We start from the raw sequence: 23,497 nt of genomic DNA, 5'->3' as shown, positions 1-23,497 counted from the left end.
GGCCCACAGTCACAGACATCCTTGTGCATGCCATGCCATACGAATTTCGCTGACATCAGCTTCTGAGAGGCCTTCATTCCTGGGTGTGACAACCTGTGTATGGCGTCGAACACTTTACAGCGCCAGACGACCGGCACGACGGTCCCGTACGGAGACGTCACACAACAGCGTGGTACCTGCCGAATGGAACTTGACATCAGCCAACCGGAGGCCAGTGACGGCCGTTCTGCAGGCTTGGACTTCTGGGTCTGAGGCTTGGTCCGCTGCCATGAGGGCGTAATCGATGCCCAAATGAACCGTATTGACCGTCGCACGGGAGAGGCAGTCTGCCACCAGGTTGTCCTTACCGGCCACGTGCTGTATATCCGTGGTGAATTCGGATATGTAGGTCAGTTGACGTTGCTGTCGGGATGACCACGGTTCGGCGGTCTTGGCCATGGCAAAAGTTAGTGGCTTATGGTCCACAAAGGTGGTGAAAGGACGTCCTTCCAGGAGGAAGCGAAAATGGCGGATGGCCAGAAAAAGGGCGAGCAACTCCCGGTCGAACGTGCTATATGCTCTCTCATTCCGCCGTAGTTGACGGCTGAAGAATGCCAACGGCTGCCACGTCCCGTTCACCCACTGCTCTTGCATGGCGCTGATTGCGTAGTCTGACGCGTCGGTGGTGAGGGCGATGGTGGCTCCTGGCAGCGGGTGCGCCAGCATGGTTGCGTTGGCTAAGGCGCTTTTGGTGTCGGCGAACGCTCGGGCCATGTCATCCGTCCAGTCTACCGGGTTCTTGCCAGTCTTGCCCCTGAGGGCCTCGTACAGGGGCTGCATGAGTAGTGCTGCCTTAGGCACTAAACGGTGGTAAAAGTTTACCATGCCTAGGAATTCCTGCAGGGCCTTAATGTTTTGCGGGCGTGGAAAGGACATCACCGCCTCTACCTTCACTTGTAAAGGAACCGCTCCCTCTGCAGTGATGCGATGCCCCGGGAAATCAATTTGGTGCAGGCCAAACTGACACTTGGCCGGGTTGATAATCAGACCGTGTTGGCCGAGGCGTCGAAAAAGGGTGCGTAGGTGACAGATATGTTCCTCTTTAGTAGGACTGGCAATGAGAATATCGTCCAGGTAGACGAAGAGGAACTTGAGGTCCCGCAGCACGGAGTCCATCAGGCGTTGGAAAGCCTGGGCAGTCACGTGGTTTGCGACGTGACGTCATCGCGTTTGCCCGCGCTCTTAAAGGGGCCACGCCCCATACATACAAACACTATATGCAAAACACAGTAATGTCTAACACAATGGTACCGGCTTAGGCTGGTGTTAGAACATCGTTAAAGGGAATTATATACAGTTGCCCAGAGTCATTCAGTGGCTCCGCCACAATGTAACAAATACTAGGAGGGGGTAGTTTGGCCATACAATGCAAAATTGTAGGTGTGGAAATTTTAAATGTGCTTTGTTAAATGAAGTTAAATGTTTGGTGTGTGTTGAGCCATGTTTTGCTTACGTTTTGATGGTTTAACACAGGAGGAATGGTAAAATACAATTCACATGCTTCTTCCACTGTAAGATTGCTATATGATATACCTGTTATTATGACACATGTTTGCACAGTTCACCACAGATTGTTAAGCTTATTCATTTTTATTTTATGCAAAACAGTTACATGCAGCAATTAAAAATAATGAACATGATAGAGAAGAGTGTAGTGATGATACTACCACTCTTCACAGGAAACCAATGTCTGCTATAGATCTGCTGTGAGATCAAGAGAGCCAACTTTGGCCTGAAGCTCAGAGAGAGGCCAACAGAAATTGAGTGAGGTCATATTTACTCAGCTTAGAATGGAAAAAAATGAGCAAATACAAATTGGACAATTTCTTAAATCATCAAGAAAGTATTTAATTCTTTCTTTAAGCTACTAGGAACGTAAACCATGATCTGTGTTTAATAGAATAATGTATGGGAAACACGTATGTTCATATTGTTCTTTTATTTTTTTTATGAAAACAAAACAGCACAAAATCAAAGGCTTGATGCCAATAACTGAATGCCAAAAACTTCCTAAACCAGAAATAAAGTACAGGCATGAAATCCCTGCATGCAATGCTTATTTAATGAGTCATTCAAGTTTATTATTGTGCCATACTTACAACTAAATAAACACAGCATGCAACAAAAATGTAGCACAAGTAAGAAGTTTTGAAAGAAAGCATGTCCACATTTCCTTTTCTCCAAGAAATTATATGGGACTTGAATAACGTATAAGCACCCAAAAATTCTTTGAATTCATATTTTATTTACCACTTAAATTAAGATGTACTCAGAGTGATATAAATTGCATGTAAAATTCTGAAATATGAATTTGAGTGCACCCATTAGTGCAGCTCAAGTTATTAGAAAGAACATTCTCATATAAATTCGCTGATCCCGTGCTCCCAGTGAGGCACTGTACTCGGTGAATGTGAATCAGAGCATTTATAGTATTTGCCCTATCTCTAACTAACGTTCCCTTTGAGTATAGGTCCTTGTTGGGAGTACAGGATTGATCGATCTATTCTATAAAGATCAGTACTGTATGGCAAAAAACATTGAATAGCAGGCCTCAAAAAATCAATAATAAATAAATGCAGAAGGGCACAGCAAGCTCAAATGATTATGTTCCTTGGAAAACAGTGACAGGATCGGACAAAGTCAACATGGATTTACAAAAGGTAAATCATGCTTGACTAATCTACTGGAATTTTTTGAGGATGTAACTGGTAGAATAGATAAGGGAGAACCAGTGGATGTGGCGTATTTGGACTTTCAGAAGGATTTCGATAAGGTCCCGCATAAGAGACTAACGTGAAAAGTTAAAGCACATGGGATTGGGGGTAAGGTACTGACTTGGATAGAAAACTGGTTGGCAGACAGGAAGCAAAGAGTTGGAACAAATGGGTCTTTTTCCGAGTGGAAGGCAGTGACTCGTGGGGTACCGCAGGGATCAGTGCTAGGACCCCAGTTATTCACAATATTGTAGGGGTTCGCAAAAATCCCCTCAGTCCCCGAAGATCGGGAAATATTAATCTACATCGTGGAAATTGCCTCTGGGTTGGACAATGTTTTAAACATACTCAGAATCGCAGGGGGGCTGCGTTGAGTTGGGCAGCACATGGACAACACCGGAATCGAGGAATTTCGTGGAAATATTCGCACACTTTAAGACAGCACATTTTATTAAAAAAACGTACTCGAGTTTTGAACTGTGTAAATTGCAAAGGGATAAAAATGGCCGTCAGAAAGCATAGCCAAGGACAAAGGCGTGTATGTCTGTGAAAAGGGGAGGCAATGGCAGTCAAATTCTGTCAATCAAAAAAAGGGAGTTTCCCTTCCCTTCAGAGACAATCCATGTTTGTTTACAGGAAACTGCTACCTTGTTGACATAAGGGATTAAACCACTTGAGGCTGCGGTTTCGAGTGACCACAATGAATGGGTTTCTGTTTACATAGTAATACAGCCCCATTCAAAACCCTGGTTCAAAGGCTCAGCCCAGACTTTTGAAAAGGACACTCAAACTGAGGAAGGGAACAGTTTAAACTGAATGTCTGGAATGGGTGATTCAAACCCAATGGGAGCAGTTTGGCCACTGGGAAATAGCCCGTTTGAATCAGCCAATCATGGCCTTTCTCTTGTGTATTCGAACTTTTCGGCGTGAATTTGCACACAGACCTTTTCAGCGCCAAAACAGCAGGAGCTCCCAGGATATAAAGATAGCTTCTCAGAAGCATATCTCTCTCTTATTTTCCTTGGACTGCAGGTGAGCTCTTCTCTCTCTTTGGACCCCAGGTGAGCAGGTTTCTGACTCCTCAGCAAGGCAATCTAGTAAGGAGTTAGAGGGGTGGTAATTTAAGGGAAATTGCTAAGATTGTAAGACTTACATTGTAGCCATTTATCCCTCGTTTTTGCCGTCTGCCTTCCCGTTAAGCAATTTTACATTGATCGTGTGGTGTAGTTTCTTTATTGCTTTGATCGTGTGGTGTAGTTTTCTTTAGTTAATAAAGTTTGATTTTCTCGCATCCAGACCATTTTGTCCGTTTTAATATATTAATTATAAGTTCCTCCAGTCAGAACTGGAAGGGTGGGTTTAGCAATTCGAAACCGCTGTTTGGTATTGGTCTCGGTGCAGTGGGAAAAAAAGGCTGCTTGACCAGGTAAATTACCGTAAACCAGGTAAAAGATGCCCCCCCTACAATATATATTAATGATCTAGACGAGGGAACTAGATGTAATATATCCAAGTTTGCAGACGACACAAAGCTGGGTGGGCGTGTGCGCTGTGAGGAGGATGCAGAGAAACTCCAGTACGATTTGGACAGGTTGGGCGATTGGGCAGATGCAGTATAATGTGGATAAATACGAGGTTATCCACTTTGGTGGCAAAAACAGGAAGGCAGATTATTATCTGAATGGCAATAGATTGGGAAAAGGGGAAGTGCAACGAAACCTGGGTGTCCTTGTGCACCAGTCGCTGAAGGTAAGCATGCAGGCGGTTAAGAAGACAAATGGTATGATGGCCTTCATAGCGAGAGGATTTGAGTACAGGAGCAAGGATGTCTTGCTGCAGTTGTACAGGGCCTTGGTGAGACCACACCTTGAGTATTGTGTGCAGTTTTGGTCGCCTTATCTGAGGAAGGATGTTCTTGCCATGGAGGGAGTGCAGCGAAGATTCACCAGACTGATACCTGGGATGGCAGGAATGACGTATGGAGAGAGATTGGGTCGATTAGGCTTATATTCGCTAGAGTTTAGAAGAATGAGAGGGGATCTCATTGAAACTTATAAAATTCTAACAGGACTAGACAGACTAGATGCAGGAAGGATGTTCCCGATGGCGGGGGAGTCCAGAACCAGGGGTCACAGTCTAAGGATAAGGGGTAAGCCATTTAGGACTGAGATGAGGAGGAATTTCTCTACCACAGAAGACAGTTGAGGCCAATTCATTAAATATATTCAAGAAGGAGTTAGATATATTTCTTAAGGCTAAGGGGATCAAGGGATATGGGGATAAAGCAGGGACATGGTACTGAATTTGGATGAACAACCATGATCGTATTGAATGGCGGAGCAGTCTCGAGGGGCCGAATGGCCTACTCCTGCTCCTATCTTCTATGTTTCTATGTTTCCTGATTCTCCAGCAGGTGATCATGAACTGGAGTCCCAGACCAAAGGATCTGATGAAAGGTCATCGACCTGAAACCTTAACTGTTTCTCTCTCCACAGATGCTGCCTGACCTGCTGAGTATTTCCAGCATTTTCTATTTTTATCCCAAACCTGTTTGTCTTACTTGAGTTTTACTAGTTCTTATCTGGGCTGTCAGATGCAACTGCAAATGAGGAATAAAGCTATTTTTTTTTTCAACAGAGAGGGTAAGGGGCACAACTCAATTTGCTCCTCTAGAACTATTCCACCTGTTGGGTTATCACAGAGCACAAGTCCCCAACTCAGATCAGGCTGCCCTCCTAGCTAGGAGATACAGGATTGCAACCATTCTACAAAAGACATACTACACATCAAAAAGTAAATTCCAGAAAAGGTAAACTTCAAAGTTACTGTTTTTAACAGGGTTGATAAAAATTTGCAGAAATTTTCCCCCATCTCTAACTATTTTTCTTTTTTATTATTCATTTGCACTTTATTGCTTATGCCCTTGAGCACCTTTTAAATTATTTTCCTGCCAATCCATTCTCCTCTCTGTTCCTGAAGGCATTGACTCCATGTTGAGGTTCAGCTCCATGTGCACAGGCCACCCTCTGCTACTTCACTCAAGTGGTCATTATTCATTTCTGAGCCTAGAGAGTCGTTGTCTAGGCGGGTTATCACGTGAGCCGATTGCGTTCTCACCCCACTTCTATATACCTACACTTACTGTGGGGATCACAGCAAAGGAGGCGGTTATTCGGCCCGTTGTGCCTATGTTGGCTCTTTGAAAGAGCTATCCAATTAGTCCCAATCCCCTGCTCTTTCCCAGAGCCCTGCATTTTTTTCCTTTTCAAGTATGTATCAAATTCCCTTTTGAAAGTTACTACAGAATCTGCTTCCACCACCTTTTCAGACAGTATATTCCAGATCACAACAACTCATTGCGTAAAAAAAAATCTGCTCACCTCCCCATGGTTCTTTTGCTAATCTGTGTCCTCTCGTTACTGACCCTCCTGCCAGTGGAAACAGTTTCTCCTTATTTACTCTATCAAAACCTCTCATAATTTTGAACACCTCTATTAAATCTCCCTTTAACCCTCACTGCTCTAAGTTGAACAACCCCAGCTTCTCTAGTCTCTCCACCTAACTGAAGTCCCTCATTCCTGGACAAATTGCTCACTGGCAATGCTGCGATGCTAAGACCAACTGTAGCAACCTTATCATCGTCCTGAGATTAGCTAACTCAACACAGATCAAGGATCGAGGCTGGGGTCTTCCTAATCTACACTTGTCTCAACTATTGACTGAAAAAACTTACCCAGCCATCAGAGTGACTCACTGATTTTAATTCAATTTGCAGAAACTTGTAAGACATTCAGTAATTTAAACTTTTAAATAATTTTCTCTCCTCTTCTGCTGAATACACTGAGTCACACTAGGGTGAAATCTATGAAGACCATACTACTGGATATTCTTAATCTGTAAACCTAAAAAGTGCGTCGTTGCGGAGTACTTAATCTCCTCCAGCCCTCCAACCCTACGAGAACTCGCTGTTCCTTCAATTCAGGCCTCCTTTGCCCCTCCATTGGCGGCCGTGCATTCAGCTATCTAGGCACTAAGCACTGGAATTCCCTACCTAAACCTCTCCGTTTCTCCTCCTTTAAGTCTTGCCTTAAAACCTACCTCTTTGACCAAGCTTTTGGTCACCTGTCCCAATATCTCCTTATGTAGCTTGGTATCAAATTTTGTTTAACAACACTCCTGTGAAGAGCTAAATGGCGCTATATAAATGCAAGTTATTGTTGTTGTCGGACTTGACTCTGCAATAGCATGGCCAAGCCTGAATGCGGTTCCACCCAATGCCCGCACAAGCATACTTTCATACAGGAGTTGCTGGATAGTGAAAAGGAGCTGGAACCTTGGGGCACTGAGGTTATCTATACCGGCCCACCCTTGCTCTGACTGAGATCATTTAACTTGGCACAGACCAGGGATCAAGCATGTGACTATCCTGGTCTGCATGGCTCAACAGCACAGCACCATGCATATACCCATTATAAACCATCATAGAAGCCCACTGCCCCATTTTCTATTTGTTAACGCTTAATTCAAGTGCACAGCAATTCAATTTTTCACTGGTGCACACTGAGCTAATTGACAAATGGATCCAAGCAACAAAGGAGCCTATGTGCTAGAAGAGTAGCAGGTAGACATGCTGGAAATTTCTTGCACTTTACAAGTCTGATTGATTCCTACATTACAACAGTGACTACACTTAAAAAGTACTTCCTTTCCTGTAAAGCACGTTGGGACCTCCTGAGGTCATGAAAGGCTCTATATAAATGCAACTCTCTTCATTTTTTGATCTGCCTTTTTAAAAAAAAAAAAGCGATTGGCAGGTGGGCACAGAACTCAAAGGTTTTCCACTTCTATGTGCGCAAGCCCACAATTTTGCCTTCCATTAAAGTGAATGGGAAAAAATTGTGGGCTGGTGAGCACAGAAGCAGAAAATTCCAAACGTCAAGTATAATTTTGTTCTTTTTTTATTTTAAACATTGGGATTAGGAAGACTTCATGGTGATATTTAAGATGATCAATTTGAACAAAATTCATACGATATCTGAAACTGTTTTTCTATTGACACTGATCAATAGTATATTTTGTATTTTTCAGGGCTATCAATGTATATTATTTAACCTGTCACTTTGGTTTTACTGTTCTTACATAAAGATATTTACATCTGTTCTTTGAAAATTATTTTCATTGCATCCTAAATTCTATCTTCATAGGTTTTACATAATTAAAGAAAAGCTTTGCACTCCCAATAACAGGGTAATTCCACATTCGCATGCTCCAGTAGGGAGCCTTGCTCAAATGAAGCACAGATCAGAGAGCTACAACACTTAGCCACGATTCTCTGACTCAGGCTCTCCGCGAGTACAGCGTTCTGCTGGGAGAAAAGGATTGTGGATTTACCGTTTAAATCCTTACTCCAAAGGATCCTCATCTCAGAAGAGCACTTCTGATTACACATTAAAATAAAATATATAATATCCATCAATGCAGGGGTCACATATTAACAGTGCTGATTATGCATAGTCAAATTTATTTTAGTTAGCTAAAACTGCCCAAATTTTGTGGCCTTTCAAGGTCATAAGTGAAAATACAATCAGTGTAGGTCTAGAGAGAAAATTTGAACTTTTTTTAACCAGCATTATCAAATTGTTCAGAAGCAAGTTACAAATGGTGGTGCTTTGGTGGGGGGAGGGGGGGGGGGGGGTGAGCGCCAGAATTGCAGAAATCTCAGGAAAGAAACTGGCAAATCCTTTCAAGAAATAAGTCATGCCAAGTAGTACATATTGTGGCAAGAGCAGTTGGTGGCAGTCATTTATATATTTTTACAACTAGAGGTCAGTAATTGCCTGTAGTTGCATTTTTACTCAATGATGGCAGTTACTTTTTTCATTAATATTGAGTAATTAATGTGGAATACTGCTTTGCAGCTCAGTTTATAAGTGCACTGCCTAACGTGAATGTTTTTTATATTCTTGCAGATGTTAAAAAAATGTTTTTATATTTATCAGTGGAATTTACCTAATTGAAGCTTTAGAGTTAAAAAAGAAAGTTAAATTTTCCATTTGAACTCTGTATCCAACTGAAGATCACACTTTAAAATAGCTGCCACATCACTCAAGATGGCCACTTAGCCTGTCTGCATTGACAATTGAAAATAAAGTTCTAGTATGTCTCCTATCATCTTTGCTGTGCCATAGCTAGTATAACCTCCACAATAGGTCTGAAGAATAGGGCCAGTGGCATCGATCAGCCCTGGACTCTGTATTGGGCAGACAGAGAATCTAAATGTGTAGCTTTCTCACTAAATTGACTTGTGAGCCTGATGATTGGTTTCCGTGCGAGTTAACACCCAGCTGATCAAAACAAAAATCAGCCCAAAGTGCACCAATGAAAATTTCAATCATTATTCAGTCAGATCAAGGGTGAATCAACAGAACGTACTTTGATACCTCCTGAAAGCACATCCTAGCTGCATCATAACTGTCCTTTTGCTTTAGAAAAATATGTTTTTGGATTTCCTGCTGATAGAATATGAGTGAAACTCCATCAATTCTTGACAGATTTCATAAAATGTTCCCTCTTCAAAGATTTGCAGATCGTTATTGACCCTGGTATAGCTGAAATCACTTAAGAGTTATTTAAAAACCCATCAGATTAATAACACAAGGTAAGTAGATATTAATAACAATTTTATGAAAATTAATTTGCCTCCACAGTAAATTAAAATTTCAATGATCAAAGTTAAAACAAACTTTTTTCTTATGAATTATTATGTAACTTCACTGGGAAGGAATTTTATGAGAGACCAGCCATAAAAGTGTACAGGTTGCCAACATGTTCTGACCTTTTATTAAATCGAGAGCAGGCTCTGATGTATTTTATAGGACACACAAACTGTAACATAACCTGAAAGATGCTCTGTCTCTTTTCTCTTCATTGTGCCATGAAATATTTGTTGCAAAGCCCAGATTAAATTTTACAATACCTGAGGAAACAACAGCAATCACACATTGCACTGATATACATTTTTATATATTTCTTTTTTTAATTACAATTGTTCTTTGATTACAAACATGATATACAGTGTACAAGGCATAGTATACATTAAACATTGTGGTGCTGTGTGGGCTTTGCTAAATTACTTTGCTTGTAGTCAACTCTTGAGACTGATTCCAGAGAATGGAGACCAATTTTTTTGCATGATATTTAAAAAAAACTATACACTTGACTATGTTAGAATTTTTACAAACCATACACAGAGATGTTTTCTGTAACAATTATGCATTGAAATACCAAATTCAAATGGAGAAAGAACAGTGCTCTGCATGTAAAAACGAGCGGAAGATTTATTTACCTGTACAACCAGTTGTTCCTTTCTTCACAGAGTACCCCAGTTCACAGTGACAAATGAATGATCCTTTAGTGTTCTCACAGGTGCCACTGAGACATATGTTTGGATTAAGTTCACATTCATTGACATCTGCGGGTCAAAATTAAAAATAAGTTACAGCATTCACACAGTTTCAGCACATTGTGCAATCGTTAACTGTTTAGTGAGGTTCTATATAGCCCTCGAGTGATACTCTTCTGAATATTACTCAATTCATGACATTACTTTCAATACATTCTCATGAAGTCAGCCTAAAACTTAGGCAATAATTACTGGAATATTAGCAAGAAAACTATAATCAAGTCTAACCTAGGCAAGTCTTCATATCCTCAGATGCCATAAATCCATCGTAGCATAGACATCGATATTCTCCAGGTACATTGGCGCATTGCCCTCCATCACAAATGTCAGGATTGTCCTCACATTCATCAATATCTGGAAGAAAAAGATTAGTTTATGTAATCATTAAGTTTCAATCTACTTTACAATATACACTGAAAGTATTATTTTTTAAAGCATGCCAACAGTGTTATTACTTAATACACACTGATAACACCATCAGATGTCATGTGTCAGGTGAGACGTCAAACTGTGGCTTCCTTCGCCTGTTCAGGAAGAACATAAAGATCCCATGGAACTATTTTAGAGATAATCATGGAGTTTTCCTTGTGCCCTGGCTAACATTTTCCCCCTCAACCAACATCACCAAAACTATGAAGAGCTTTGAGACAATTCTCAGAGGTATGATAAGCCACTATATAAATGCAAGCGCTTCGGTCTTTCTATTAAATTATACAGATTGTGACAGCTACTTGAGGGATAAGCTTTGATGAGCCAAACTGCCTTTCTCATCCAGATTTTTCTTACCTAGTACAGTAAACTCTTTCTTATCCGGCACCTACGGGACTGGGGTGGTGCCGGTTGATTAAAAATTCCGGATAATGGAGAGGTATACCTACCGAGGCAATTTATATATCGGCCGACCTCAGACCAGAAGAAGGTAATTCTGTGGGGGTGTTCCGAACTCAGGAGGGGAGGTGGGACACGGAGTGGCAATGGCCCAAGCTGGTTTCGTAAAAGCCGAAGGAGCACACCTGCTTATTCTGGCCCCACAAATATACAGTAAAACTTCCCTTTGGGTTCCTCTTTGGCTGGACGGCCAGCTGATACTGTGCGGGGAAGATTGCAGCGCCCACAGCGACGGCGGGAACAAGTGGTAAGTCATTCCCCACCATTTAAACATGCAGTTAGAATGTGCATTAATCAGAATACAATTTTGCCGGTTATTAAAGAATTCCGGATGATTAAGTGCCGTTTAAACAAGAGTTTACTGTATACAGTAACTATTATTTGCTGGTAATCAACTGCAGATTATTTCTCAATAAACTGGCAGTAATTACAAAAATATGCCATTGTGGAATATACCAACTATCACAGTCTACCAGGATATCCAACACTAGTAAAAGATCATAAACAGTGGCAGTTAAGAACATAATACTGCACAGGATGAGAAAAGGCCACTCAACATATCAAACATGTTCCTTCCACAGATCATGGACAATTTGCTTTATGAAGGACTTAATCAAATCCTTTTAATCTCTTGTGAATAGTTTTTGCAGTTACTGTTTGACCCTAAAGGCAAATCAAGCAAAACACCAACCTTACATACCACACTTTAGGCAGAATGTGAAGCCCTTAGAGAGGGTGCAGAAAAGATTTACAAGAATGGTTCCAGGGATGAGGGACTACGGGGTCAGCGGTGCTATAAAGAGCGCAAGAGGATCAGCGGTGCTATAAAGAGCGCAAGAGGATCAGCGGCACTATAAAGAACGTGACAGCAGCGGTGAGAGGAACAGCGAGAGGAGTGGCGCTATAAAGAGTGCGAGAGCAGTGGCAAGAGGAGCGGGATCAGTGGTGCTATAACCAGCCCTCAAACAGAAAAATCAAGGACTGACATCACAGGGCAGCAGGTAGGTGATTGGTTGGTTATAGTTCTTTTAGTCTCTAAGCTAGCTAAGAGACTGTAAACTGCTGTAACTTTACTCTATTAAATTAGTAACTAAAACTAGATAAACCAATTAAGTACTCATGACGGGTCTAGACTGAGTAGATAATTGATTAAAAAAAATTAACTAAGCAAATAAATAAAGGTTAGATAGACATGACAGGGCAGGTGGTGTGCCACAACTGCAGCATGTGGGAGTTTGTGCAGACCAGCGAGATCCCGAGCAACCTCATCTGCGTTAAGTATCTGCAGCTCGAGGAACTTTGGCTCAGAGTTGCTGAGCTGGAGTACGAGGTGCAGACATTGCGGGGCTTCAGGGAGGGGGAGAGTTACCTGGACATTTTGTTCCAGGAGGCAGTCACACTCCATAGGTTAAGCAGTACTTTACAGTTCGTCAATGGTCAGGGATAGGAGGGTGTGACTGAGAGTCAGGAAGTTATGGGGACCCAGGAGGTAGTGATGGGAGAGCCTCGGCCCTTGACTTTGTCCAACAGGTATGAGGTACTTGCTACCTGTGTTGGCTAAGGTAGGTTGGGAAAACTAATTAAAAGATATGACAGTAGAAAAGCAATGGCAAACATTTAAAGAAATAATTCATAATTCGCAACGAATACACATTCCCTTAAGGAATAAAAACACTACGGGAAGAATGGTCCACCCGTGGCTAACAAGAGAAATTAAAGATAGTATTAGAGTAAAGGAAGAGGCCTATAATGTTGTCAAAAAGAGTAGTAAGCCTGAGCATTGGGAGGGTTTTAGAATTCAACAAAGGAGGACCAAGAAATTGATAAACAGAAAATAGAATGAGTGTAAACTAGCAAGAGACATAAAAACAGACTGTAAAAGCTTATTTAGGTATGTAAAAAGGAAAAGATTAGCAAATGTAAATGTGAGTCCCTTACAGGCTGAGACAGGAGAAATTATAATGGGGAATGAGGAAATGGCAGAGAAATTAAACAAATACTTTGGGGGAAAAATTCGGTTGCTTTGCGCCTCCTGTCAGTGCCTTAATGGGGAGCAAAACAATTAGCACCTGGGCGCGGCGCCGCCAGCGCCTCCCGTGAAATTCAGCGGGAGTTTAGCGGTGGCGGTAACTGTTAGTGCCCCGTGGTGCTGCGCCAGCGATGACATCATCACCATGTGCAGCGCCCCAGCCGCGATCTTCGGTATTGCCCCGACTTACCGCCTGATGCTATGTCCGACGGGGTCAGGGGGGCCTACCTGCGGCCGGGGCGGTGCTAATTAAAGGCGAGGTGCCGGGCCGCCATTTTTGCTGCTGGCCGCCTGCCAGCACCTGCCCCTGTTGCCGTCCCCGGCCTCCTGACCCGCCCCCCCCGCCGCCCCGCCGCAGAGTGCTGGCTGCGCTCTGTGAGCCTGGCACTTCTCTCAAGTGCCGGGCTCTTTTGCTGGCACTCTGATCCCCGGTGGCCCAGCTGGGCCCCGGGTCGTGCTGCGCTGGGCCCCGGGTCGCGCTGCGCTAGGCCCCTCCCCTTTAAGAAGGGGAGGAAGGCCTGCAGTACTGCCACGTGCTGCGGCACATAGTGCCGCGATATTCCCTCGCAGCGCTCCAAGAGGGAGGCAAGGCGCTTCCAGTAGCGCCCCCGCTTCCCTTTTAGGGCGCTACCGATGAATTTCGACCGCGGGGGCGCTAATTTTTTCAGGGCGCTTAAAGTAGCGCCCCAAAGGGGGCGTGACTCAATTTTTCCCCCTTTGTGTCTGCCTTCACGGAAGAAGATGCAAAAAACATTTCGGAAATAATGGAGAACCAAGGGTCTAATGAGAATGAGGAACAAAAAGAAATTAGTATTAGTAAGGAAATAGTACTGGATAAACTAATGGGACTTAAAGCCGATAAATCCCCTGGACCTGATGGCTTACATCCTAGGGTTTTAAAAGAGTTGGCTATAGAGATAGTGGATATGTTGGTCGTCACCTTCCAAAATTCCATAGATTCTGGAACGGTTCCCGCAAAGTGGAAGGTAGTAAATGTAACCCCACTATTTAAGAAAGAAGGGAGAGAGAAAACGGGGAACTACAGACCAATTAGCCTGACATCAGTAGTAGGGAAAATGCTAGAATCTATTATAAGGACATGGTAACAGAGAACTTAGAAAGTAATAATAGGATTGGGCAGAGTCAACACGGATTTATGAAAGGGAAATCGTGTTTGACAAATCTGTTGGAGTTTTTTGAGGTTGTAACTAGCAGAATAGATAAGGGAGAACCAATGGATGTGGTGTATTTGGATTTTCAAAAGGCATTCCATAAGTGTGCCACACAAGAGGTAATTAAAACAAATTTTGGGCTCATGGGATGGGGGTAATATACTAGCATGGATTGAGAATTGGTTAACGGACAGAAAACAAAGAGTGGGGATAAACGGGTCATTTTCGGGTTGGCAGGCTGTAACTAGTGGGGTACCGCAAGGATCAGTGCTTGGCCTCAGCTATTCACAATCTACATCAATGATTTGGATGAGGGGACCAAATGTAATATATCCAAATTTGCTGATGATACAAAGCTAGGTGGGAATGCAAGTTGTGAGGAGGATGCAAGGAGGCTTCAAGGGGATATAGACAGGTCAAGCGAGTGGGCAAGAACATGGCAAATGGAATATAATGTGGAGAAATGTGAAGTTATCCACTTTGGTAGGAAAAATAGAAAAGCAGAGTATTTTTTAAATGGTGAGAGATTGGGAAATGTTGGTGTTCAGAGGGACCTGGGTATCCTTGTACACGAATCACTGAAAGTTAACATGCAGGTACAGCAAGCAATTAGGAAAGCAAATGGTATGTTGGCCTTTATTACAAAAGGATTTGAGTATAAGAGTAAAGATATCTTACTGCAATTATATAGTGCCTGGAGTATTGTGTACAGTTTTGGACTCCTTACCTAAGGAAGGATATACTTTCAATAGAGGGAGTGCAATGAAGGTTCACCAGACTGATTCCTGGGATAGGGGGAATGTCCTATGAGGAGAGATTGAGTAGGCTAGGCCTATATTCTCTAGAGTTTAGAAGAATGAGAGGTGATCTCATTGAAACATACAAAATTCTTACAGGGCTTGACAGGGTAAATGCAGGGAGGATGTTTCCCCTGGCTGGGGAGTCTAGAACACAGGGTCACAGTCTCAGAATAAGGGGTTGGCCATTTAGGACTGAGATGAGGAGAAATTTCTTCACTCAGATGGTGGTGAATCTTTGAAATTCTCTACCCCAGAGGGCTGTTGATGCTCAGTCACTGAGTATATTCAAGGTAGAGATCGACAGATTTTTGAATATTAAGGGAATCAAGGGATATGGGAATAGTGCAGGAAAGTGAAGCTGAGGTAGAAGTTCAGCCATGCTCTTACTGAATGGCAGAGCAGGCTCGAGGGGCCGAATGGTCTACTCCTGCTCCTATTTCTTATGTTCTTAGTTACGTGGATAGACTGGAGAAGCTGGGGTTGTTCTCCTTAGAGCAGAGAAGGTTGAGAGGAGATTTGATAGAGGTGTTCAAACTCATGACAGGTCTAGACTGAGTAGAGAGAAACTGTTCCCATTGGCGGAAGGGTCGAGAACCAGAGGACACAGATTTAAAGTGATTGGCAAAAGAACCAAACGCGGCACGAGGAAAAACCTTTTTACGCAGCAAGTGGTTATGAACTGGAAAGGGTTGTGGAGGCCGATTCAATCGTGACTTTCAAAAGGGAATTGGATAAGTATCTGAAGGAAAGAAATTTGCAGGGCTACGGGAAAAGGGTGGGGGAGTGGGACTAGCTGAAGTGCTCTTGCAGAGAGCCTGCACGGGCCGAATGGCCTCCTTCTGTGCTGTAACCATTTTATGATTCTATGATATGCTGGTGACCTAAAACTCAGGTCCAGCTTCCCAATTGTCTTGATTGGCAGTGGGAATATTGTTCTCCAGCAGAGCTGTCACTCTTTATCATTGAATACATCGGAGTAAAAGCAGCTGGGACAGCATATTACAATCATGGCTCTACCCCTGCTTTTCAGGCAAAGCACAATACTGCTCACTCGTCTTGTCATCTCAATGCCATTAATGTTGAACAGAAGTGCTAGTCAGGTCAACAGCTGATATTTAAAAAAAGCCAAATTTATTCTTAGTAAAGGGAAGCATATTCTGCTAAATGGATTCATAATCGCCAACTGTAAGAAAAGGAGATATCAGGCTTCCCAATGGATCTGTTGGTTAAGGCTATGTAGCTTGGTGTGAATTAGCTGAGCCCATAGATCTGAGACATCCGAGGTTCAATCTCAGTCTGTACTACTGTATCTCAGTTGGGGTGGTGGTAAGGGTATTACAATTGGCTTCAGCATCCATGAATTAGGAAACTGAAAATTGGCCAGGGTTCCATCTCCTGATGGCTTTCCAATGGCCCCTGCTTTAACTGCATGTGTGGACATCAGGTAAGGATAGGGTTGGGTTTGGCTTTGATGCCCTTGTGATACTCACACGAAGACTGGGTAAGGTATCAGAGGGTGGTCGTTGACACAAATCCCAGTAAGTAGTCAACATGTTCAGAAGGGGAGGAGAGAAAATTGGCAGAAAAATAAAAAAGGGAGGTATCTATACATACTTATCTTAGTGAACTCTATTAACATGTTATAGTTATACGTTATAGTTGTATGTTATATCCAAACACAGACATTTTGCATGAAATGTCCCTGATATGACATTATAAAGCTGAGCTTCAAAGAGTGAGAATTCTTAGGCCACATCGAGGGGTATTAACAAAAAAATGCCTGTTTCTAACCAGCAGTTTTAAAGGATAAAATATGGTAGCAAAGAACGAATGAGACAATAACCAACATTATATTCTAGTTCAGTAGAATACATTTCCCTTTTAAATTGATTCCAATCAGTCATATCACACTTCTTACTATAATTATTTGACTTTACTGGGCACAACTGAATACCTATATATTAGCAAGATAATCTCCAATCTAAACATTTTTCATTCCAGTTAAAAAGCATACCAAAGCCAATTATAAAATCCTTCAATAATATTTCAATGTGAATTAGTGAATATTCCCAATAGATCAATATATTTTGGAAAGCAAATTACTCCTAAAACTAATCAACAGTCTGCATTTATACCTTAATGACATCCGAAAACTTATACCTTACCTGTGCAAGATCGCTGGTCTGGAAGCAATGCATAGCCACTCCGACAGCTGCATTCGTAACTGCCTTCAGAATTTGTGCAGTAAGTCTCACATCCTCCGTTCACTATTGTGCATTCATCAATGTCTGCAACAGAAAGCAACTGGTGTGTGAGTTTCACAGTCTGGGACATGTAATGATTGAACTTTCAATTCTGAATTGGTGATACAACCATATAGTGTTAGGTGGGGGAGAGTGTAATAAAATTAGTTAAATCTCTAGTATGAGATCTGATAGCACCACTGACAAGGGGCTTTAAAGCACTGGATTTGCAATCCAGAAACAGCATATTTAATACCAAGGGCCACCAGGCACTATTCATGCCAGCTTTAATTATTACAAGATGGTGTACTGGTGCACCCATTCCTTTGTTTATATTTTTTGACAAATAAAGCAACAAAAATAACATTTAAAAACCGTAACTAGTATTCCAGGGCAATGAAGTAACTTGTATAATACTTTTATATATATTGTTTAATTAATGATCAATTAGGTTTTGAGTAGGAGGTTGGTATGTGCTTTAGAATACATGCTAACTTTAATGTTCTCCACTTTGTCTCATAGGAAAAGAAACAAAAACAAAAAGATCATTTTGATGGCTGTAATGTTTGCCTCTTACAGGGCCTTTTTTGTGTGCCTATGCGCTGGATTTTCCTGAATTTGCTCCTACAGCGACAGGGCAAGACTTTCACGAACTACACAGAACCTGTAACTGTATCCCCGCTTTCCACACCGGGGGTTATTAAGTTCGTAGTGGGCTCCAGACAGGATTACAGCCAGCAAGTGGGAGCCTACCAACAGTCTTGGGAAAATCAAGGCAGTGGTACATTGTGACTGCCACTACAGTACATGAAGAGTTGGATTGGATCATTAAAGGGGCCACAAGACTGAATGAGTTCATTTACTTAGGGCCTTGGCTGAGACCGAAGCCTTCAGAGGGCAAGCGATTGGAGGGAGAGCTGGCATTTACTGGATCCTATGCCTTCATTTGCCGTATGTGGGGCTTTTCCTGCTGCTACCCCAAGGCTTACTGATTTGGTTCACCTGGTGGTTCTGGGGATGGTGGAAACAGAGGCAAATACGAGGAAAATGGTCGGGGGATCTGGGCTCTGCTCTCTTCCCTTTCCCCACTGGCATTTGCATGAAGTAGGCAGAAAAAGAGTGGCCAGCAGTGATCCCAGCAAAAGGAATATTCAAGTAGGAGAGTGAGGCAGCAAAGTATTCATTGCTGAATTTTCATCCTGCTTTCCACCACCCAGGTGAAAATACATCCCTAAGTGTAACCTTGCTCATCATATTGTGAAGTTGGAAAGCCTTGAAACTGTGGTTGTTACATAACTGAATCGATCAAAAATTAGCTGAAAATCTCCATCAAATCCCACTATGAGTGTAATCCATCAACTAATTGTGGAGTGGCACTGCCAGATATCCACATTCAGCTAGCTATTATTAAATGTACACTATTGCCATCATAATTCAGCAATATGGACGATCTCAATACATCTAATGAGTAGTTTCTCCTCACCCACTGCTTACTGATGTGATCCATGGAATCTCAGCGACTGATAATGGGGTCCCCATGCGGTGCGGTTGGTGCTATTCAGGTGCTGTGTGCACTTGCACACGAAAGAACTTCTCTCATCCGATAACGCAAGGTCAGCTCATTTGAATGTGTTTTTCTGGCACTCACAGCACACGGCTCAAATTTTAGTTCCCAGCAGCCAGTGAAGGGCTACTGGCTGCCTGTTGAGCATACATGTCATGGGGTGGGGCCAGGCAAGGAAAATGTGTAAACTTTTTAACAAGGCCTGTCCTTCAGCACCCATTCCAACAGACGCGGTGTGCCTAGAGCACTGCTCAGGTGCCCCAGTTGCTACATGGGAAGCTATAGCTGCAACTGTGTTGATGCTTTATTACCTAAAATAGAAACCCCTTAGAAATAAAATCTTACATTATAAACTTCTGATTACTACTTTTTTATATTAGTTGCTTTTCCCCACCACAGTACTGAAACGGCCCTTATCAAAGTCACAAATGACATTCTGTTATTGTGACCATGGTAAACTATCCCTCCTCATCCTTCTCGACCTATCTGTAGCCTTCGATACAGTTGACCACGCCATCCTCCTCCAATACCTCTCCTCCGTTGTCCAGGTGGGTGGAACTGCCCTTGCCTGGTTCCATTCTTATCTATTGAATCGTAGCCAGAGAAAAACCTGCAATGGCTTCTCTTCCCACTCCCACACCATTACCTCTGGAGTCCCCCAGAGATTTATCCTTGGCTCTCTTCTATTTCACATCTACATGCTGCCCTTCGGTGACATCATCCGAAAACACAACATTAGGGTCTACATGTACGCGGACGACACTCAGCTCTATCTCACCACTACCTCTCTTGACCCCTCCACAGTCTCTGACAGTGAGAAAGGGCAGCAACAGTTTGCAACCTTGGTGTTGTGTTTGACTCAGTGATGGGCTTCCGATCACATATCCGCTCCATCACAAAGACTGCCTACTTAGAATCATAGAAATTTACAACACAGGAGGCCGCCATTCGGCCCATCTTGTCCGTGCCGGCCGACAAAGAGCTATCCAGCCTAATCCCACTTTCCAGCTCTTGGTCCATATCCTTGTAGATTACGGCACTTCAAGTGCATATCCAAGTACTTTTTAAATGTGCCAAGGGTCTCTGCCTCTACCACCCTTTCAGACAGTGAGTTCCAGACCACCACCAGCCTCTGGGAGATTTCTCCTCAAATCCCCTCTAAACTTCTGACCAATTACTTTAAATCTATGCCCCCTGGTTATCGACCCCTCTGCCAAGGGAAAAAGGTCCTTCCTAGCCACTCTATCTAGGCCCCTCATAATTTTATACTCCTCAATTAGGTCTCCCCTCAGCCTCCTCTGTTCCAAAGAAAATAACCCCAGCCTCAATTCCCCATCCCAGGCAACATCCTCGTAAATCTCTCTCTAGTGCAATCACATCCTTCCTGTAATGTGGTGACCAGAGCTGCACGCAGTATTCTAGCTGCGGCCTAACTGTTTTATACAGTTCAAGCATAACCTCCCTGCTCTTATATTCTATGCCTCGGCTAATAAAGGCAAGTATCCCGTATGCCTTCTTAACCACCTTATCTACCTGTCCTGCTACCTTCAGGGATCTGTGGACATGCACTCCAAGGTCGTTCTGATCTTCTGCACTTCTCAGTGTCCTACCATTTATTGTGTATTCCCTTGCCTTGTTAGCCTTCCCCAAATACATTACCTCACACTTCTCCGGATTGAATTTCATTTGCCACTGTTCTGCCCACCTGACCAGTCCATTGATATCTTCCTGCAGTCTGCAGCTTTCTTCTTCATTATCAACCACACGGCCAATTTTTGTATCATCTGAAAACTTCTTAATCATACTTCCTACATTCAAGTCCAAGTCATTGGTATATACCACAAAAAGCAAAGGACCCAGTACTGAGCCCTGCAGAACCCCACTGGAAACAGCCTTCCAGTCACAAAAGCACCCTTCGACCATTACCTTTTGTTTCCTGCCTCTGAGCCAATTTTGGATCCAACTTGCCACTTTGCCTTGGATCCCATGGGCTTTTACTTTCGTGACCAGTCTGCCACGCAGGACCTTATCAAAAGCCTTGCTAAAATCCATATAGACTACATCAAATGCACTACCCTCATCGACCCTCGTTACCTCCTCAAAAAATTCAATCAAGTTAGCAAGACACGACCTCCACTTAAAAAAATCCATGCTGACTGTCCGTGATTAGTCCGTGTCTTTCGAAATGAAGATTTATCCTGTCCCTCAGTATTTTTTCCAATAATTTTCCCACCACTGAAGTTAGGCTGACTGGCCTGTAATTACTCGGTCTATCCTTTTCTCCTTTTTTAAACAACGGTACCACATTAGCAGTCCTCCAGTGTTCCGGCACCACACCTGTAGCCAGAGGATTGGAAAATGATGGTCAGAGACTCCGCTATTTCCTCTCTTACTTCTCTTAACAGTCTAGGATACATTTCATCCGGGCCTGGGCATTTATCCACTTTCAAAGACGCTAAACCCCTTAATACTTCCTCTTTCACTATGCTTATTTCATCTAATATTTCACACTCGTCCTCGGATTGCAATTTCTGCATCGTTCCTCTCTTTTGTGAAAACAGACGCAAAGTATTCATTAAGAACCATACCCATGTCTTCCGCCTCCATATACAGGTTACCTTTATGGTCCCTACTCTTACTTTAGTTATCCTCTTGCTCTTAATGTATTTATAATACATCTTTGGGTTTTCCTTGACAATATTTTTTCATGCCCTCACTTTGCTTTCCTAATTTCCTTTTTAATTTCACCCCTGCACTTTCTATACTCTACTAGGGTTTCTGCAGTATTGAGCCCTCGGTATCTGTCATAAGCTTCTCTTTTTTTCTTTATCCTTCCCTGTCTGCCCCTTGACTTCCAGGGAGCTCTAGATTTGTTAGTCCCACCCTTTTTCTTTAAGAGAACATACTTGCTCTGAACCCTCACTATCTCCTCCTTGAATGCCTCCCACTGCTCTGACACTGATTTACCTTCAAGTTTCTGTCTCCAGTCCACTTTGGCTAAATCACATCTCAGCTTAAGAGAATTAGCTTTTCCCCAGTTGAGAACTTTCATTCCTGGTCTATCCGTGTCCTTTTCCATAACTACGCTATATCCAACTGAATTATGATCACTACCACCAATATGCTCTCCCACTGATACTTCAACCTCCGTAACATCGCCCGACTCCGACCCTGCATCAGCTCATCTGCTGCTGAAACCCTCATTCATACCTTTGTTATCTCTAGACTTGACCATTCCAATGTTCTCCTGGCCAGCCTCCCATCTTCCACCCTACAGAAACTTGTGCTCATCCAAAATTCTGCTGCCCGTATCTTAACCCGCACACTCACCCATGACCCCTGTGTTTGCTGATCTACATTGGCTCCTAGTCTGACAATGGCTCAATTTTAAAATCCTCATCCTTGTTTTCAAATCCTTCCATGGCCTCGCCCCTTCCCATCTCTGTAATCTCCTCCAGCCCTTCAAGATCTCTGCGTTGCTCCAATTCTGGCATCTTGCGCAACCTCGATTATAATCGCTCCACCATCGGTGACCGTGCTTTCAGCTGCTTTGGCCCTAAGCCTCTCCGCCTCTCCTCATTCCCGATGCTCCTTTAAACCTACCTCTTTGACCAAGCTTTTGGTCATCTGTCCTGATATCTCTTTCTGTGGCTCAGAGTCAAAAAAAAATGTAATTGATAAAAGCTCTTGTTAAGCACCATGGGACGTTTTGCTGCATTACAGGTGCTATATAAATGCAAGCTGTTGTTGTTTTCTTCTTTTGCTGAATTTCCCTGCCCCCAACCCATGCAATTCTGAAGTTGAAAACATAGCACTGACAATACTGATGTTGGCCAGCTGCCAGGATGTGTGCATGTCTGTGAAGGATATCCTTACCAGAGCATAGGCACCCCTTCCACCTATGAGGAGAACATTTTGCTTTCTCCCGATAGGTAGAAGGGGTGCCTATCCTCTGCTAAGCACTCTACAGTAATGTGCTCTTTAACTCAGTGGGGAGTAAGGGAACAAATCACTGTCCCACCACTGAGTGGTGCTGCATACTAATGCTCCAATGGACTAAACCCCCTGAAAAGTGCATTCTTGTAGTCTAGGAAACTTAAAAAGAGTACTTACCAACACAACCTTGCCTGTCAGGTGTTGCTTGGTAACCAGTATTACAGGCACATTGGTACCGTCCAATCATGTTGACACAGCGGCCATTTTTACAAAGGTTGTCACTCAACTCACACTCATTAATATCTATAAAAATGTTTAAAAATATTTAAATTAGACAGAACAAATTAAAAAAAAAAAAGAAAATTATGTAAAAAGACAATGCGTTCTGATCTGAAGGATAATTTAGGTTCATTAAGGCAACACACTTTTGCATATTTAACTCCAATAAAGATGAAAGGTAAACTGCCAAGAGCAAAACATTTAATACTGTATATGCTTTCGGTACTTACATCTCCTACTCCCATAAATTGAAACAAATGTCAGACTCTAATTTTGAAACTAATCACTAACTGTAGAAAGGCAGGACTCTCTGAACTTAGTTCACAGATTGGGATACACAAACACTGTGCACCAAAAGCTGATGAAAAAAT

The 23,497-nt window shown here is 42.8% G+C and overlaps 1 protein-coding gene across 1 annotated transcript in view; it reads right to left on the bottom strand.

Annotated features, from left to right (window-relative positions):
* The window catches only part of LOC147097290 (fibrillin-1-like), a 465,058-nt gene that overhangs the window by 118,486 nt on the left and 323,075 nt on the right, over positions 1-23,497 (bottom strand). Inside the window, exons 28-31 of the mRNA XM_085972115.1 lie at positions 23,025-23,150; positions 17,270-17,392; positions 10,444-10,569; positions 10,099-10,224 (exon numbers count right to left, since the gene is read on the bottom strand). Coding sequence (XP_085828241.1) covers positions 10,099-10,224; positions 10,444-10,569; positions 17,270-17,392; positions 23,025-23,150 — 501 coding nt within the window. The remainder of the gene's footprint in view (positions 1-10,098; positions 10,225-10,443; positions 10,570-17,269; positions 17,393-23,024; positions 23,151-23,497) is intronic.

The sequence above is a fragment of the Somniosus microcephalus genome, chromosome 32 (assembly GCF_052327205.1).
Source record: "Somniosus microcephalus isolate GS21.2 chromosome 32, FLI_Smic_1.0, whole genome shotgun sequence".
Taxonomy (NCBI): domain Eukaryota; kingdom Metazoa; phylum Chordata; class Chondrichthyes; order Squaliformes; family Somniosidae; genus Somniosus; species Somniosus microcephalus.
This window is presented reverse-complemented; position numbering and strand designations above follow the sequence as displayed.